Here is a 19,892-nt window from a genome sequence, read left to right on the forward strand (position 1 = left end):
TTCTGTAGACGCAGATGCAACTGGTTTTTCACGTTCTGTAGACGTAGATGCCACTGATCCTTCACATTCTGTAGACGAATATGCCACTGGTTCTTCACGTTCTGTAGATGTAGATGTCACTGGTTCGTCAAGTTCTACAGATGTAGATGCCACTGGTTCTTCACGTTTCTAGAGATATAGATGTCACTGGTTTTTTGCGTTCGGTAGAAGTAGATGCCACTGGTCCTTCACATTCTGTAGATGTAGATGCCACTGGTTCTTCACGTTCTTTAGATGTAGATGTCACTGGTTCGTCAAGTTCTACAGATGTAGATGCCACTGGTTCTTCACGTTCTGTAGACGAAGATGCCACTGGTTCTTCACGTACTGTAGATGTAGATGACACTGGTTCTTCACATTCTGCAGATGTATATGCCACTGGTTTTTCACGTTATGTAGATGAAGGTGCCACTGGTTCTTCACGTTCTGTAGATGTAGATGCCACTAGTTCATCACGTTCTACAGATGTAGATGCCACTGGTTCTTCACGTTCTGTAGATTTAGATGCCACTGCTTCTTCACATTCTGTAGAGGTAGAAGCCACTGGTTCGTTACATTCTGTAGACGCAGATGCCACTGGTTCTTCACATTCTGTAGACGCAGATGCCACTGGTCCTTCACGTTCTGTAGACGTAGATGCCACTGGTTCTTCACTTTCTGTAGATGTAGATGCCACTGGTTCTTCACTTTCTGTAGATGTAGATGCCACTGGTTCTTCACGTTCTGTAGATGTAGATGCCACTGGTCCTTCACATTCTGTAGAGGAATATGCCATTGGTTCTTCACGTTCTGCAGATGTAGATGTCACTGGTTCGTCAAGTTCTACAGATGTAGATGCCACTGGTTCTTCACGTTCTGGAGATTTAGATGTCACTGGTTTTTCGCGTTCTGTAGATGTAGATGCCACTGGTCCTTCACATTCTGTAGACGTAGATGCCACTGGTTCTTCACGTTCTTTAAATGTAGATGTCACTGGTTCTTCACATTTTGTAGATGTAGACGCCACTGGTTCTTGACGTTATGTAGATGTAGATACCACTGGTTCTTCACGTTTTGCAGATGTAGATGCCACTGGTTCGTCACGTTCTAAAGATGTAGATGCCACTGGTTCTTCACGTTCTGCAGATATAGATGCCACTGGTCCTTCACGTTCTGTAGACGAAGATGCCACTGGTTCTTTACGTTCTGTAGATGTAGATGCCACTGGTTCGTTACATTCTGTAGACGCAGATTCCACTGGTTCTTCACATTCTGTAGACTCAGATGCCACTGGTTCTTCACATTCTGTAGACGCAGATGCAACTGGTTTTTCACGTTCTGTAGACGTAGATGCCACTGATCCTTCACATTCTGTAGACGAATATGCCACTGGTTCTTCACGTTCTGTAGATGTAGATGTCACTGGTTCGTCAAGTTCTACAGATGTAGATGCCACTGGTTCTTCACGTTTCTAGAGATATAGATGTCACTGGTTTTTTGCGTTCTGTAGAAGTAGATGCCACTGGTCCTTCACATTCTGTAGATGTAGATGCCACTGGTTCTTCACGTTCTTTAGATGTAGATGTCACTGGTTCGTCAAGTTCTACAGATGTAGATGCCACTGGTTCTTCACGTTCTGGAGATATAGATGTCACTGGTTTTTCGCGTTCTGTAGATGTAGATGCTACTAGTCCTTCACATTCTGTAGACGTAGATGCCACTTGTTCTTCACGTTCTTTAAATGTAGATGTCACTGGTTCTTCACGTTCTGTAGATGTAGACGCCACTGGTTCTTCACGCTCTGTAGATGTAGATGCCACTGGTCCTTCACGTTCTGTAGATGTAGATACCACTGGTTCTTCACGTTTTGCAGATGTAGATGCCACTGGTTCGTCACGTTATACAGATGTAGATGCCTCTGGTTCTTTACGTTCTGCATATGTAGATGCCACTAGTTCTTCACGTTCTGTAGATGTAGATGCCACTGGTTCTTCACGTTCTCTAGATGTAGATGCCACTGGTTCGTCACGTTCTAAAGATGTAGATGCCACTGGTTCTTCACGTTCTGCAGATGTAGATGCCACTGGTCCTTCATGTTCTGTAGACGAAGATGCCACTGGTTCTTTACGTTCTGTAGATGTAGATGCCACTGGTTCTTCACGTTCTGCAGATGTATATGCCATTGGTTCTTCACGTTATGTAGATGAAGATGCCACTGGTTCTTCACGTTCTGTAGATGTAGATGCCACTGGTTCATCACGTTCTACAGATGTAGATGCCACTGCTTCTTCACATTCTGTAGATGTAGAAGCCACTGGTTCGTCACATTCTGTAGACGCAGATGCCACTGGTTCTTCACATTCTGTAGACGCAGATGCCACTGGTCCTTCACGTTCTGTAGACGTAGATGCCACTGGTTCTTCACTTTCTGTAGATGTAGATGCCACTGGTTCTTCACGTTCTGTAGATGTAGATGCCACTGGTCCTTCACATTCTTTAGACGAATATGCCACTGGTTCTTCACGTTCTGTAGATGTTGATGTCACTGGTTCGTCAAGTTCTACAGATGTAGATGCCACTGGTTCTTCACGTTCTGGAGATATAGATGTCACTGGTTTTTCGCGTTCTGTAGATGCCACTGGTCCTTCACATTCTGTAGACGTAGATGCCACTGGTTCTTCACGTTCTTTAGATGTAGATGTCACTGGTTCTTCACGTTCTGTAGATGTAGATGCCACTGGTTCTCCACGTTCTGTAGATGTAGATGTAGATGCCACTGGTTCTTCACGTTCTGCAGATGTAGATGCCACTGGTTCGTCACGTTCTACAGATGTAGATGCCACTGGTTCTTCACGTTCTGCAGATGTAGATGCCACTGGTCCTTCACGTTCTGTAGAAGAAGATGCCACTGGTTCTTCACGTTCTGTAGATGTAGACGCCATTGGTTCTTCACGTTCTGTAGACACAGATGCCACTGGTTCTTCACGTTCTACAGATATAGATGCCACTGGTTCTTCATGTTCTGCAGATTTAGACGCCATTGGTTTTTCACGTTCTGTAAATGTAGATGCCACTGGTCCTTCACGTTCTGTAGACGCAGATGCCACTGGTTCTTCACGTTATGTAGATGTAGATGCCACTGGTTCTTCACGTTCTACAGATGTAGATGCCACTGGTTCTTCACGTTCTACAGATGTAGATGCCACTGGTTCTTCACAGTCTGCAGATGTAGATTCCACTGGTTCTTCACGTTCTGCAGATGTAGATGCCACTGGTTCTTCACGTTCTGTAGATGTAGGTGCCACTGGTCCTTCACGTTCTGTAGATGCAGATTCCACTGGTTCTTCACGTTCTGTAGATGTAGATGCCACTGGTTCTTCACGTTCTGCAGATGTAGATGCCACTGGTTATTCACGTTCTGCAGATGTAGATGCCACTGGTTCTTCACATTCAGCAGATGTAGATTACCACTGGTTCTTCACGTTCTGCAGATGTAGATGCCACGACCGCCATCTATCGAACTTATGAACTCTCGGTTCTGAACAGCAGCAACTGGAGCGTACGGACTGGGTTTGGTTCGTATCTCTGATAGTTCGCAAGCTGAACGTTCATAAGTAGAGGTAGTTACCGTACATAGACGTACAGTCCTAGAGAGTGTTCGACGCCTTGACCCCGCTGAGTGTGAATCCTCTCTCTCCCTGCCGCTCGCTCCCCATCCAGGGCAACATTCTGGTGAAAAACATCGCGAGCCGCGTTGCCAGAGTCACCGACTTTGGCTTCAGCTTCTTTGTGGACCGTCCACGTGAGTGGTGACCCTCATACACCTGCACTTGTGTGTGTGGGTGTGTGTGGGTGTGTGGGTGTGTGTGTGGGTGTGTGTGTGGGTGTCTGTGTGTGTGGGTGTGTGGGTGTGTGTAGTGGGTGTCTGTGTGTGTGTGTGGGTGTGTGGGTGTGGGTGTGTGGGTGTGTGGGTGTGTGGTTATGGGTGTGTGGGTGTGTGAGTGGGTGTGTGTGTGTAGTGGGGAGCGATAGTGTAGCGGTTAGCGCGCTGCGCTATAAACCTGGCGACCCGGGTTCGATTCCCGCTCACGGCCAACACCAGTGACGATTATCTGAACCGGTCCCGGGCCTCCCCTAGGTCGACTCAGCCTCAAATGAGTACCTGGTGCGGTGTGTAAACATCGCGACTAGGGAGACAAAGGCGGTCGGGCGTGGTGCTGGCCACCCACCCCCTCGTGTACCGTTCCGGCCTTCCTAGGTGCTCGCTAACAGCACTTGCTCCTACAGTCTGTTATGGCTATATGGGTGATATTTGATATTTGTGTGTGTGTGTGGGTGTGTGGGTGTCTGTGTGCGGGTTTCTCCTCCCACCCACCCACCCACCACCGCCCCCCACACACGCGCACGTACCCAGTCCACATTCACCATCACCGCCGCTGTCGCTTGCCGTCGTCCGCACAGCCTCGCACGTGGGAGGCACCCTCGTCTACGTGGCGCCCGAGGTGCTGCTGGGCTACCCGGTCACCTGCGCCGCGGACACGTGGTCCCTGGGCTGCACCGTCGCCAAGATGGCCACCGGCAGGGACCTCTTCCTCTCCTTCGGCCGCGACGACCACCTGGCATGCTGCATCGAGGTGACCGGGGAGCCTCCTTGGGGGAAAGGGGGGGGGACACCTCAAGCGGGAGACTTGGCCCAGACCGGCCCCGCAGACATCCACCCAGCCAGTCACCCAGCCAGACACCCAGCCAGCCACACAGCCAGACACCCAGCCAGCCACCCAGTCAGACACCCAGCCAGTCACCCAGTCAGACACCCAGCCAGTCACGCAGCCAGTCACCCAGTCAGACACCCAGCTAGACACCCAGCTAGTCACCCAGCCAGTCACCTGGCCAGTTACCCAGTCAGACACCCAGCCAGTCACGCAGCCAGTCATCCAGCCAGTCACGCTGCCAGACACCCAGCCAGTCACGCTGCCAGACACCCAGTCAGACACCCAGCCAGTTACCCAGCCAGACACCCAGCCAGTCACCTGGCCAGTTACCCAGCCAGTCACCTGACCAGTTACCCAGCCAGTCACCCAGCCAGACACGCAGCCAGTGACCCAGCCAGTCACCCAGCCAGTCACCCAGCCAGTCACCCAGCCCGATACACAGCCACCGGGCCAGCCACCTGACCAGTCACCCAGTCAGTCACCCAGTAAGTCACCCAGCCAATCACCCAGCCAGACACCCAGACAAATACGCAGTTACCCAGCCAGTCACCCAGCCAGTGACCCACCGACTCGCCAAACCCACCGACCGACCCACTCACCCACCCACCTACCAACCCACCTACCTACCGACACACCCACCCACCTACCAACCTATCTACCCACCTACCCACTCACCCACCCACCTACCAACCTACCCACCTATCTACCCACCTACGCACCCATAATGCTCAATGTGACAATGTCACATAGAGATCTTTTTCTGCCGTACGGCCGATGAGAAATAGCTACGTAGCTCTGTGGGCGCCTTACCTGGTTAAAGAAAAATAGTTTAGCTGTAGCTTGGGTCCCTGTGTAGGTCACTGTCCTTCTATATGAGTCTCTAGATCTCCAAGGTGCTCTGTATGGGTCTCTGTGAGTTCCTTTTGTTCTTTGTAAGTCTATGGGTCTCTATGGGTCTCTGTATGGGTCTCTGTGAGTCCCTATTGTTCTATGTAAGTATATGGGTCTCTATGGGTCTCTGTATGGGTCTCTGTGAGTCCTTATTGTTCTATATAAGTATATGGGTCTCTATGGGTCTATGTATGGGTCTCTGTGAGTCCCTATTGTTCTATGTAAGTCTATGGGTCTCTATGGGTCTCTGTATGGGTTTCTGTGAGTCCCTATGGTTCTATGTGAGTCTCTGAATCTCTGTCGGTCTCTATGCATCTATGTATGGGTCTCTAGGAGTCCCTATGTTTCTATATGTCTCTGAATCTCTATGGGTCTCTCTGTGTAACACGCGTGTAACATGCGTGTAACACGCGTGTAACATGCGTGTAAAATGCGTGTAACAAGCGTGTCTCTCTTTGTCGCTGTCTTGAAATGGTTGTGCAGATCCTGGGCATGCCTCCAAAAGAAATGGTGGAGAGATCTCGCAACAAAGAGCACTTCTTTGGTGAGTAGAAGGGTGGTGTGGTGGTGGTGTGGTGGTGGTGCTGTGTTGGTGGTGGTTCAGTGGTGGTGGTGTCGTGGTGTGGTGTGTTGTTGATGTGGTGGTGGCGATGGTGGTGGTGTGGTGGTGGGGGGGGCCTGGGGGGAGCGGTAGGGAGGAGGTGGTGGTTGGGGTTTGGGCCCACTCAATTACGACCTGGGTTGGGGTTGATAAGCAACCCAAGTATGGATAGGTGGGTCGATAGGTTGGTGGGTGGGTAGGTGGGTGGGTGAGTTGGTGGATAGGTCGGGTGGTAGGTGGGTTGAGTGGATAGGTAGTTAGGTGAGTAAGTGGGTGGGTGGGAGTCGGTGTGGGTGGGTGAGTTGATATGTTGTTGACGTGGTGGTTAGTGACACTGTGCGTGTGTCTGTCTCTCTCTCCCTGTCTCTCTCTTTATCTCTTTATGTGTCTCTCTCTGTGTCTCTGTCTCTCTCTGCCTCTCTCTCTATCTCTCTGTCTCTCTCTCTGTCTCTCTCCCTGTCTCTCTATCCATCTCTCTCTATCTCTCTATCTCTGTCTATCTGTGTCTCTCTCTGTCTCTCTCGCTCTCCTGCAGACCGATTCGGCCATCCTCTCTGCCCGGCCACGAAGCGTCACCCGGGAAGCATTCCCCTGCATTTCGTGCTGTGGGGATGTGGAGCTCAGCTCGTGAACTTTATCAGAAACTGCCTACAGTAAGAACAAAGACAAAGATCCCCCATGTAGCCTCTAGCAGGCTGTAGGGGCAAGTGCTGTTAGTAGTAGCGAGTAGCAGCACCTACACACAGACAAAATCCCCCGTGTAGCCTCTAGCAGACTGTAGGGGCAAGTGCTGTTAGTAGTAGCGAGTAGCAGCATCTATGAAGGCCGGTGCTGTGGCACACACAGAGGGGGTGGGTGGCCAGCACCACGCCCGGCCGCCTTTGTCTCAGGGTTGGAGATGTTTACACACCGCACCAGGTACTCTTTTGAGGCTGAGTCGACCGAGGGGAGGACCAGGACCGGTTGTTCAGATAATCGCAGTCACTGGTGTTGGCTGTGAGCGGGAATCGAACACGTACACACACGTACACACACTCACACGCCACTAAGTGGCAGTGATGTCACCACGACGCTTGTGCCAGGCCATGTGCACCTTGAGGCCACGTGAAGTGTCGAACGCCCGCCCGCTGGCAGGAGGTCACGGGGCAGACCCAGGTGCCACAGGTCGACTGACTGAGATGACTGGCTGATGCACCACCTGTGCCCCCTACTGTGCCAACCTGCTGTGCTTTAGCCACCCGGCGCTCCGCTCGTTGTTGTGAGCGTCGCTCCTCCGCCCTCTGTTGTTGTTGGAGGGCGACTGCCTCCAACTGCCCAGTAGCGTCCTTCACGAGCCTCCTGCACAGAGGCCGATCTTGACACCGCTGGTACCAGTCATCAGCAAGTCCACTCAGCTCCACGTCCTCCTGTACCACGTCACTCCATCTCTTCTCTAGCCCGTGCCGTGCCCGTTTAGCCCCCTCAATCCGGCTGAACAAAAGCTGTTTCAGCATGCGGTGGCTGGGCATGCGGGCTACATGACCCAGCCATCGCAGCCTTGCCCGCCGGAGGAGCTCACCGATGGGACCTTGCCCAGATCTTTCAAGGATTTGTGAGCTCCTCACACAATCCAGTCTGGTTAAACCCAAGATGGATCGTAGGCAGGCCAGCCTAAATGTTTCTAACCGGCAAAGATGTTCCATTAGGGGGGTCCACGTTTCGCAAGCGTAGAGAAGGGAGGGAATGACGGTGGCCGAGAAGACCTGAAGCTTAGTGCGGAGCGAGAGACCAGGTAGCTTCCACACAGCGTTACGCAACCAATTAAAAGATATTGCCGCTCGACTGATTCGGAGTGAGACCTCTGCTGTTAAACTGGAGCCGGTCATAAGCACACTGCCCAGGTATGGGAAACTCTCCACTCGCTCCACAACTGCCCCATCACCGATTGGGAGTTGTGGGGGTGGAGTGTCCGATGGTACAATACCCAGGCAGGTGCTTAGTTTGGGTGGGGCTGATGGTAAGGCCCCACCTCTTAGTGGTACGCTCCAGTCTCAGCAGCAGCGTCTCCAACTCCTCCTCTGAATGAGCAGCTATTACCCAATCATCAGCATACATAACGTGGTTGAGCAATACGGAGCCATCCCTTGACCGCACCCGGGCATCGATCAGCCTCCCATTATATCTGTACCATATAGAGATTCCCCCGGTACAGCTATTGAAGGCTTCATGAACTATGTGGTCAAAATAGATGTTAAATAATGTGGGAGCCAGAGGACATCCCTGTCGCACCCCAAGGTGTACAGGTAATGGCTCTGACTCCCGGCCACGTAGTTTTACCCGGGCCCGCTCACCATCATGAAGGTCCTTAATGATCGTGAGCAGAGCGTCAGGTACTCCAAAAGCACGAAGAACAACCCAGAGCCCAGGCCTACTGATGGTATCATAGGCCTTGACCAGGTCAATAAAGCAGAGATGTAGGTCTTGTTGGAATTCCCTACACCTCTGCTGTAGCAGACGGACAGAAAATATGGCATCTGTGCAGGACCGCCCTTTCCTGAAACCACATTGGGGCTCCGCAAGCCTCTCCTCAGCGTGCCTGGCAAGGCGATGCTGAATAATCCTTGCCAGGACCTTTCCCGGCACACTGAGGAGTGAGATGCCCCTGTAGTTGTTACAGTCTGTGCGGTCCCCCTTCTTAAAAAGGGGGACTACCAGGGCATCCTTCCAATCCTGCGGAACCCGTCCAGTGGTCCAGACTGTTGTTATGATGTCATATAGGGCAGTCTGTGCACAAACGCCACCCTCCCTCAGCATTTCGCATGGGAGATCATCTCTGCCCGCTGCCTTTCCTGGTCTCAGACTCCGGATCGCCTTCAGTACTTCCTCAACAGATGGCACCTCAGCCAGCCACTCACAGGGGGTGACTTCTTCCAATATTTGAGGCACCGCAGCCTCAGCAGGGTCATCCTCACTTTGTGCCACGATGTTTTCCTGGCTGAGGGATTTTCCCTCCCCCAGGACCTCACAGAAATGCCCAGCAAATCTGCAAACCTATTCCTGGGGGTTGGAGATTAGATCACCGTTTTTTCCCCTAATGATGGTAATAGGTGTGGCGCTGCAGGTTACTTTTTTGATGGAGTTAAATAGAGATTTGTGATCACGGGCCACGGAGACAGACTCCATCTCCTCAGCAACCCGCGACCACCACCCATCCTTGCAGCGCCTCACGGCTCTCCGAACCTCCGAGCGAAGGCTGCGGTAAGCCTCCTCATTCTCTGACGTGGGATTCTGTAGCCGATGACAGTGGGCCTGTCGTTTTTTCTCAACCATCCTGAACACCTTCTCTGTCAGCCAGGGTCTCTGGGGAGGTCTGGACCGCGTACCCAAAGCAGCCATTGCAGCTGCATGAGTCACAGTCCTAAACCTCGCCCATTTCCCCTCGACATCAGGAGGAGTCGGGGACGATGCCAATCCCAGCCGCAAGCGATGATTAAATTCTCGCTTGCAACTTTCATCAGATAACTGAGACCAGGCCACTTTAGGTTGGCATGGGGTCCTGGGTGTACACCCACCACCGGAGTGGAAGAATGGCAGGCGCATCTTACATATGACTAGTCAATGGTCAGAGGGCAGATCAGCTCCACGGTAGATCCTGGTGTCAAGGACATGGGCTCGCATCCGCTGGTCCGTAACTATGTAGTCCAGCAGATGTTCTTGCTTGGACCCGGCATGCATCCATGATGTTGTGTGGATGCGCCGATGCCAGAACAGCGTGTTGGTAATTACAAGCCCATGGGCTGCACAAAAATCTAGCAGCCTCCTACCGTTGTTATTGAGCTGATCTGGCCCATGCCCTTCAATCACTCCAGACCAGGTGCCAGCATCATGACCAACTCGGCCATTGAAGTCACCCAACATGATGACTCTATCCCGAGGGGCCACTTTAGCCAGCACCTGTGACAGGAGGTCATAGAAGGCATCTGACTCATTGGCTTTGCCTGCATCCTTTCACGGATGTTCATCTTCGGTGGGGGCATAAGTAACCACGACCACCATTCCTCGCCTCCGGTTGATGGGAAGGCGAGCCCAAAGTAGCCTGGGGCTTACAGCTTCCCACACCTCACCGCCACGCTCCCACGCCCCCTTCGTTCTTTTGTTCAACAGAAGAGCCACATCCTGTTGTTTGGCAGTCTGCTGCCCCGAGTAGAGGACTGTCCACCCATCATGGTGGCAGGAGCCAGAACCGGTCCACCGGACCTCCTGAATGCCACAGAGATCCAGGCGGTACCGGTCCAGCTCCCGACAGAGGAGTGGCAGCCTCTCCTCCGCAGTGAGCGTTCGAACATTCCACGTTGCCACCCGTAGTGGTTTTTCGTTGTTTCTGGAGGAGCCCCGAGGGTAGATATTCAATCTCCTGGCTCCGCCAATTGGGGTTTGGCCAGGGGACGTCATAGACGCCTGGCCCCCCGGGGCCTCCGGCACAAGCTTATTAGCTATATACTTAATTCGCGGTTTAGTGGTAATTAATTGAAGGTGGAGGGGTTACCAGCCCCTCGCACCCGTCCAGAGCTCCCGTTTAGACCCTGTGGTGGACACAGATGCCATGAGGGGAGGAGCCAATCGAAATTGGACCTCCCCCCACAGCACTGTCCACGGCAGAGTTGCCCGTCCGGCACCACGAGGAGGTAGGGGGTTGTTTTGCCGGACGGACCTACCCACACGTACACACACACGTACAGATACACACGTACACACACACGTACACACACACACGTACACACACACGTACAGACACACACGTACACACACACACGTACACACACACACACGTACAGACACACACGTACACACACACACGTACACACACACACGTACAGACACACACGTACAGACACGATCAGATCGGAACGTGACGTACGTCTAGCGAACGTCATATCCTCACCCCGCCTCACCCCCCTTCTTGTCCTTCCCCCCCCCCCTCCGTGCCCCCCCTAACCCCCTCCGTGCCCCCCCTCACCCCCCTCCGTGCCCCCCCTCACCCTAGCTGGGATCCGGAACTCCGCATGACACCGGAGCAGGCGCTGGCTCACGGCTGGCTCCAGAGCGACGACACCGCCAGCCCCAGCGACGACCTCCCCACCACCAGCCGGGCCCTCCCCACCACCAGCCGGGCCCTCCCCACCACCAGCCATGCCCTCCCCACCACCAGCCGGGCCCTCCCTACCACCAGCCGGGCCCTCCCCACCACCAGCCGGGCCCTCCCCAGAGCTGTGAAGCCACGGTGAGGCTCTCTCTGTGTGTATGGGTCTCTGTGGGTCTCTATGAGTCTCTATGAGTCTCTGTGTGTATGGGTCTCTGTGTGTATGGGTCTCTGTGTGTCTCTGTATGTGTATGGGTCTCTAAGAGTATGGGTCTCTGTGAGTATGGGTCTCTGTGAGTTTCTGTGGGTCTCTATGAGTATGGGTCTCTGTGAGTCTCTGTGGGTCTCTATGAGTATGGGTCTCCATGAGTATGGGTCTCTGTGAGTCTCTGTGGGTCTCTATGAGTATGGGTCTCTGTGTGTATGGGTCTCTGCTGGTCTCTATGAGTATGAGTCTCTGTGAGTCTCTGTGAGTCTCTATGAGTATGGGTCTCTGCTGGTCTCTATGAGTATGGGTCGCTGTGAGTCTCTGTGGGTCTCTATGAGTATGGGTCTCTGTGAGTCTCGGTGGGTCTCTATGAGTATGGGTCTCTGTGAGTCTCGGTGGGTCTCTATGAGTATGGGTCTCTATGAGTATGGGTCTCTGTGGGTCTCTGCTGGTCTCTATGAGTATGGGTCTCTGTGAGTCTCTGTGGGTCTCTATGAGTATGGGTCTCTGTGAGTCTCTGTGGGTCTCTATGAGTATGGGTCTCTGTGAGTCTCTGTGGGTCTCTATGGGTATGGGTCTCTATGAGTATGGGTCTCTGTGAGTCTCTGTGGGTCTCTATGAGTATGGGTGTCTATGTGTATGGGTCTCTGTGTGTATGGGTCTCTGCTGGTCTCTATGAGTATGGGTCTCTGTGAGTCTCTGTGGGTCTCTATGAGTATGGGTCTCTGTGTGTATGGGTCTCTGCTGATCTCTATGAGTATAGGTCTCTATGAGTCTCTGTGGGTCTCTATGGGTATGGGTCTCTATGAGTATGGGCCTCTGTGAGTCTCTGTGGGTTTCTATGAGTATGGGTCTCTGTGAGTCTCTGCGGGTCTCTATGAGTATGGGTCTCTATGAGTATGGGTCTCTGTGAGTCTCTGTGGGTCTCTATGAGTATGGGTCTCTGTGAATCTCTGTGGGTGTTTATGAGTATGGGTCTCTATGAGCATGGGTCTCTATGAGTATGGGTCTCTATGAGTATGGGTCTCTGTGAATCTCTGTGGGTGTCTATGAGTCTGTAGAAACTCGTGATGGGCAAGTCCACTCCTGGGGGTGGGGACCGACTGTGACCTCTGGCCGTAGTCGCGCGATGCTGACGTGGTGGTGCTGTGGTGTTGCTGCCTCTCTCTCCACAGAGCTCAGCCGGAGAAGAGGCTCCCATCATCATCATCATCATCCTCCTCCTCCGATGAGGAGGGGGAGGAGGAGGAGCAGGAGGAGGAGGAGAAGGAGGAGGATGAGGAGGAGATGGAGGAGGACGAGGACGAGGAGGAGGATGAGGATGAGGAGGATGAGGATGAGGAGGATGAGGAGGAGGAGGAGGATGAGGAGGATGAGGAGGAGGATGAGGAAGATGAGGATGAGGAGGATGAGGATGAGGAGGATGAGGAGGAGGATGAGGACGAGGAGGAGGAGACGGAGGATGAGGAGGAGATGGAGGAGGACGAGGAGGCGGAGGAGGCGATGGAGGAGGAGGAGTTGGATGAGGATGAGATGGATGAGGAGATAGAGGAGGAAACGGGGGATGAGGAAAAGGATGAGAATGAGGAGCAGGAGAACAAATGTGAGGAGGAGGGGGGTGATGAGGAGACAGAGGAGGAGGTGGAGAAGGTGGTGGTCGTGGTGGTGCAAGAGGTCGAGACGAAGGTGGTGAAGATGGAAGTGAACGAGGACAAGATGGAGGAGGAGGAGAAGACGGAGGAGGAGAAGGAGGAGAAGGACGAGAAGATGGAGGAGAAGGAGGTGGAGGAGGTGGAGGAGGAGACGGATGAGGAGAAGGAGGAGGAGAAGGAGGTGGTGGTGGTGGTGGCCGTGGTGCAAGAGGTCGAGACGAAGGAGTTGGAGGAGGAGACAGAAGAGAACAAGGAGAAGATGGAGAAGATGGAGGAGGTGGAGATGCGGCAACAGCAGAAGAAGGAGGAGGAGGAGGAGGAGAAGAAGAAGAGGAAGCGAGGGGGCTTGGCCCAACTGGGCAGGGCGCTCCGCTCACTCCGGTCGCTCTTCGGCCGCCTGCTGCTGTGTGGTGGACGGCCCACGGCAGAGTAGCGGCGTGGTGGTGGTGGTGGAGTCGGTGCCATCCACCACCACGAGCAGCACCACCACCGCACGCACCACCCACTCACCCCGTAACACCACACTCACCACACACACCCAGCCACACACACCCAGCCCACACACACACACTCACCCCACACACACACACACTCACCCCACACACACTCACCCCACACACACTCACCCCACACACACACTCACCCCACACACACACTCACCACACACACACACACTCACCACACACACTCACCACACACACACACTCACCCCACACACTCCCGTGGGGAAACAGCTGTGGCAGAAGACGAAAGAGTGGAAACCCAGACATGGACTGGACACAGCCACTCTGACTGCACTCACCACACAGCCCACCACTCACTCACCACACACTCAGCCCAGTAGCCTACCCAGGGCCCGCTTACCCCGGGACTCCAGCCCATGCTGGTTTTCATCCGGTGGCAGTCCTCAAAGGAGGAGGATGAGGGAGGGAGTGACCTCGCCACACGGTTTCCAGGACATGGGGAGGGGGAAGGGAGGCCTGGTGCAGGCACTGGGCGAGAAGCCTGTCTAGGCCCTGCCACGTGAAGTTTGTTTAAGAAAAAATGTTATAATTTAATCATATATAGCTCTGTACATAATATCGTAGTTTTGAATGTTATTATTGTAAATATTATAATTATTGTAAGAATGTTGTGTTCTTCTAAGAGGGTTGTTATTGTGCATAAAGTCACCGGGACGTGAGATGACCTTGCGGACGTTGATTTTGTGGGGTCTGGTGCCGTCGATTGTCAGTGACGTGTGGGGTCTGGGTTCATCTTGGCCGTGTCACTGGGGTTTATAATGGGCAGGTAGGGTGGGTTCATCTTGGCCGTGTCACTGGGGTTTATAATGGACAGGTAGGGTGGGTTTATAATGGGCAGGTAGGGTGGGTTTATAATGGGCAGGTAGGGTGGGTTCATCTTGGCCGTGTCACTGGGGTTTATAATGGGCAGGTAGGGTGGGTTTATAATGGACAGGTAGGGTGGGTTATAATGGACAGGTAGGGTGGGTTTATAATGGGCAGGTAGGGTGGGTTTATAATGGGCAGGTAGGGTGGGTTCATAATGGATAGGTAGGGTGGGTTTATAATGGGCAGGTAGGGTGGGTTTATAATGAACAGGTAGGGTGGGTTTACAATGGGCAGGTAGGGTGGGTTTATAATTGGCAGGTAGGGTGGGTTTATAATGGGCAGGTAGGGTGGGTATTTAATGGTCAGGTAGGATGGGTTTATAATGGACAGGTAGGGTGGGTTTATAATGGACAGGTAGGGTGGGTTTATAATGGGCAGGTAGAGTGGGTTAATAATGCGCAGGTAGAGTGGGTTTATAATGGACAGGTAGGGTGGGTTTATAATGGGCAGGTAGAGTGGGTTTATAATGGGCACGTAGAGTGGGTTCATAATGGACAGGTGGGGTGGATTTATAATGGGCAGGTAGGGTGGGATGGCGATTGGATGCCTTCCCCACGTAAGATGGCGGTTAGGTGCCTTCCCTATGCAAGATGGCGGTTGGGCGCCTTCCCTTGGTCCCTTTCCAAATAGATTGGTCCCTTTCCACGTTAATGGGTCTCTTTGTGAGTCTGTGGGCGTATGTTGTGAGTCTACCGGCGTCCGTTGTGAGTCTGCTTGTGTCCGTTGTGAGTCTGTGGGTGTCCGTTCTGAGTCTGCGGGTGTCTGTTGCGAGTCTGTGGGTGTCCGTTGTGAGTCTTCCGGCGTCCGTTGTGAGTCTGCTTGTGTCCGTTGTGTGTCTGTGGGTGTCTGTTCTGAGTCTGCGGGTGTCTGTTGTGAGTCTGTGGGTGTCTGTTGCGAGTCTGTGGGTGTCCGTTGCGAGTCTGCGGGTGTCTGTTGTGAGTCTGTGGGTGTCCGTTCTGAGTCTGCGGGTGTCTGTTGTGAGTCTGCGGGTGTCTGTTGTGAGTCTGTGGGTGTCCATTGTGAGTCTGTGGGTGTCCGTTGTGAGTCTGCGGGTGTCCGTTGTGAGTCTGTGGATGTCCATTGTGAGTCTGCGGGTGTCCGTTGTGAGTCTGTGGGTGTTCCTTGTGAGTCTGTTGGTGTCCGTTGCGAGTCTGTGGGTGTCTGTTGTGAGTCTGTGGGTGTCCATTGTGAGTCTGCGGGTGTCCGTTGTGAATCTGTGGGTGTTCATTGTGAGTCTGCGGGTGTCCGTTGTGAGTCTGTGGGTGTTCATTGTGAGTCTGTGGGTGTCCGTTGCGAGTCTGTGGGTGTCCGTTCTGAGTCTGCGGGTGTCTGTTGTGAGTCTGCGGGTGTCCGTTGTGAGTCTGTGGGTGTCCGTTGCGAGTCTGTGCGTGTCCGTTGTGAGTCTGCGGGTGGTGTTAGTGATTGTGGTTGTTAGTAGTGGTGATAGTGGTGGTGTTACTGGTGTTAGTGATGGTGGTGTTGGTGGTATTAGTGATGGTGGTGTAAGTGAGGTGATCAGATGCCATGGTGGTCCCCATCTTTAAGAAGGGAGACCGCACAGACTGTAACAACTACAGGGGCATCTCACTCCTCAGTGTGCCGGGAAAGGTCCTGGCAAGGATTATTCAACACTGCCTTACCAGGCATGCTGAGGAGAGGCTTGCGGAGCCCCAATGTGGTTTCAGGAAAGGGTGGTCCTGCACAGATGCCATATTTTCTGTCCGTTTGCTAAAGCAGAGGTGTAGGGAATTCCAACAAGACCTACATCTCTGCTTTATTGACCTGGTAAAGGCCTATGACACCATAAGTAGGCCTGCTCTCTGGCTTCTTCGTGCTTTCGGAGTCCCTGACCCGCTGCTCACGATCTTTAAGGACCTTCATTATGGTGAGCGGACCCGGGTAAAACTACATTGCCGGGAGTCGGAGCCATTCCCTGTTCACCTTGGGGTGCGACAGGGATGTCCTCTGGCTCCAACATTATTTAACATCTATTTCGACCACGTAGTTCGTGAGGCCTTCAGTAGCTGTACCGGAGGAATTTCCATCTGGTACAGATACAGTGGGAGGCTGATCAATGCCCGGATGCCGTCAAGGGATGGCTCCCTATTGGTCAACCACGTTATGTATGCCGATGACGTGATAATTGCGGCTCACTCAGAGGAGGAGTTGGAGGCGCTGCTGCTAAAACTGGAGTGTGCCACTAAGAGGTGGGGCCTTACCATCAGCCCCACCAAAACGAAGCACCTGCCTGGGTATTTTGTACCATCGAGCACTCCACCCCCACAACTCCCAATCGGTGATGGGGCAGTTGTGGAGAGAGTGGAAAGTTTCCCATACCTGGGCAGTGTGCTCATGACCGTCTCCGGTTTAACAGCAGAGGTCTCACTCCGAATCAGTCGAGCGGCATTATCTTTTCAGCAGTTGGGTAACGCTGTGTGGAAGCTACCTGGTCTGTCGCTCCACACGAAGCTTCGGGTCTTCTCAGCCACAGTCACTCCCTCCCTTCTCTACGCTTGTGAAACGTGGACCCCCCTAATGGAACATCTTTGCCGGTTAGAAACGTTGAGGCTGGCCTGCCTCCGATCAATCCTGGGTTTAACAAGGCTGGATTGTGTGAGGAGCTCACAAATCCTCGAAAGATCTGGACAAAGCCCCATCAGTGAGCTCCTCCGGCAGTCAAGGCTGCGTTGGCTGGGCCATGCAGCCTGCATGCCCAATCACCGCATGCCCAAGCAGATTTTATTTGGCCGGATCGAGGGGGCTTAACGGACGCAGCACGGGCTAGAGAAGAGATGGAATGATGTGGTACAGCAGGATGTGGAGCTGAGTGGACTTGCCGATAACTGGTACCAGCTGTGTCAAGATCGGCCTCTGTGGAAGAGGCTCGTGAAGGACGCTACTGGGCAGTTGGAGGCAGTCGCCCTCCAACAACAACGGAGAGCGCAGGAACGACGCTCCCAACAACGAGCAGAGCGCCGGATGGCTAAAGCACAGCAAGTTGGCACAGTAAGGGGCACAGGTGGTGCATCAGCCAGTCATCTCAGTCAGTCGACCTGTGGCACCTGGGTCTGCCCCGTGACCTCCTGCCAGCGGGCGGGCGTTCAACACTTCACTTGGCCTCAAGGTGCACATGGCCTGGCACAAGCGTCGTGGTGACATCACCGCCACTTAGTGGCGAATGGCGATTGTTGTTGTTGGTGTTAGTGATGGTGGAATTTTTGTTGCTGGTGTTAGTCGTGGTGGTGTTAGTGATGGTGGTATTATTGGTGCTGGTAGTGGTGTTCGTGGTGGTCTTAGTGGTGGTGTTAGTGTTGGTGGTATTATTGGTGGTGGTGTTAGTAGTGGTGTTAGTTATGGTGTTAGTGGGGTAGTGTAGCGGTTAGCGCGCTGCTCTAAGAACCTGGCGACCTGGGTTTGATTCCCGCTCACAGCCAACATTGGTGACGATTATCTGAACTGGTCCTGGGCCTCACCCTAGATCGACTCAGCCTTAAATGAGTACCTGGTGGGAGGTGCAAACATTGCCACTGGGGAGACAAAGGCGGCCGGGCGTGGTGTTGGCTACCCACCCTCTCGTGTGCCGTGCCGGCCTTCATAGGTGCTCGCGGACAGCACTTGCCCCAACAGTCTGTTAAGGCTATACGGGGGATCTTTGTCTTTGTTCGCGGTGTTAATTGTGGTGTTAGTAGTGGTGTTCGTAGTAGTGGTGTTCGTAGTAGTGGTGTTCGTAGTGGTGGTGTTCGTAGTGGTGGTGTTGGTGGTGTTAGGAGTAGTGTTAGTAGTGGTGTCCGAACAGAGGAGCAACGCTCACGACAACAACCTTTGAGCCGGGCATCTAAAATGCAGCAAGTTGGCACAGTCATCTCAGTCAGACAACTCATGGCACCTGGGTCTGCCCTGTGACCGCCTGTCAGTGAGCCTTCGGCACTTCACGTGGTCTCAAAGTGCACCTGGCCTGGCACAGGCGCCGTGGTCACATCACCGCTACTTAGTGGCGAATGGCAGTTGTTGTTTTTTGTATTTTTCGTATTGTGTGACTGGTGAGGATGTGAGTCCGTGTTGATGAGAGTCCGCATTGTGACGTGACGTGGGTTTAGACGTGGGTGTGTCATGCCCCTTCAACTCTGCGTGTCCCTTGCCTCTGTCTGCCGCTCTCCACGCAGAGACCCGGACCGCGCGAGAGACACCGTGAGCTCTGAGCACCCTCGTCTGCAAGTTGCTACCATGGAGGTACATGTGGCTCCTCGACTCGTGTGGTGAAGTATGGGTGGACGTGTGTTCTCCCCTCTGCGTGTGCCTACCTGTCATCTGTATACCTGGGTGTGCTTCTCCTTGCCCGCCTAAGTGTGTGCGCGTCTATCAGAGTGTCTCTCCGAGATCCTGTTGGTGTACGTGCCCGTCTACGCGTGAGCATCTACAGCGCTGTTATCTATCCACTGATGGATGAACGCCTCTCTCCCTGAGACCCTACTACCCCTCACATCCTGTGATGGAATAATCTGCCAAGCGCCGATTTCGTCGCACCATCTCTCTAGCGGCTCTCCTCTCTGATGTGTTCTGTTCCTTGGTTGTCGCTCCGTTATTATTCTTGACCGTGAGCCATTGTTGTCCCTCCTAGCCATGGCTCGTCCGGCCCGAGTCCCACTCACTCCTCTTAACAGTTTGAACGATGCCATTGACCTGCGTGTGACCTCGAAATCCACACGTCTTTCATTGTAAATCCAAGCATGGCAACTGATATTGGCCAAATATCCCAACGCTGAGAACTGGCAACATCTCGGCAGGACCCTCCTGAATGTGGAGCCCAGGATGTCAGAGATGCTGGCTCAGTGCTCGCCCACTGCACTTGCTCCAACATCTTAATCAAGCCCATGTGGTGGACGTTTGGCTTTGTGTGTGTAGATCAGCCGAGCTGGAGAGGCTCGGAGTAACGGCGAGTCTTGCACCACGTGGAGTGCGCTGTCCTCAGCGCGCACCGGCTCCATCCGCAGCAAATCGCCACAAGGTAAGAATAGAAATGAGTGACGTCAAGATGGCCACGCTGAATGGTGGGACATCACGACGGTCATGTTTCAAGGGGGACGTCACAGTGACCATGATGCATGGGGGACTTCATGGTGGCCATGTTGCATGGGTGATGTACCGTTCGAATTTTGCCGTTCTCTGGTCTAACACCGACGAGACAAGGTCATAAAGAAGGCTGTCTCTGGTGCGGGCCAGTCAGTTTCAAAGACAATGCCCATATATTATCGGAGCATGTTTGTTTGCATATTTTTCCACAAGTACGTGTGGTAAATGCA

The 19,892-nt window shown here is 53.3% G+C and overlaps 1 protein-coding gene across 1 annotated transcript; it reads left to right on the forward strand.

Moving 5' to 3' along the window:
- Positions 1-3,127: 3,127 nt before the first annotated feature.
- On the forward strand, positions 3,128-11,657 carry LOC142905869 (dual specificity tyrosine-phosphorylation-regulated kinase 4-like). Its single transcript, XM_076053124.1, has 5 exons — positions 3,128-3,820; positions 4,480-4,652; positions 6,105-6,165; positions 6,758-6,875; positions 11,246-11,657. Exons 2-5 carry the CDS (start codon positions 4,587-4,589, stop codon positions 11,484-11,486), a joined length of 486 nt encoding a protein of 161 aa, XP_075909239.1. The 5' UTR covers positions 3,128-3,820; positions 4,480-4,586; the 3' UTR covers positions 11,487-11,657.
- The last annotated feature ends 8,235 nt before the right edge of the window (positions 11,658-19,892 follow it).

The sequence above is a fragment of the Petromyzon marinus genome, chromosome 59 (assembly GCF_048934315.1).
Source record: "Petromyzon marinus isolate PM22_M1 ecotype Great Lakes invasive population chromosome 59, UKy_Petmar_22M1.pri1.0, whole genome shotgun sequence".
Taxonomy (NCBI): domain Eukaryota; kingdom Metazoa; phylum Chordata; class Hyperoartia; order Petromyzontiformes; family Petromyzontidae; genus Petromyzon; species Petromyzon marinus.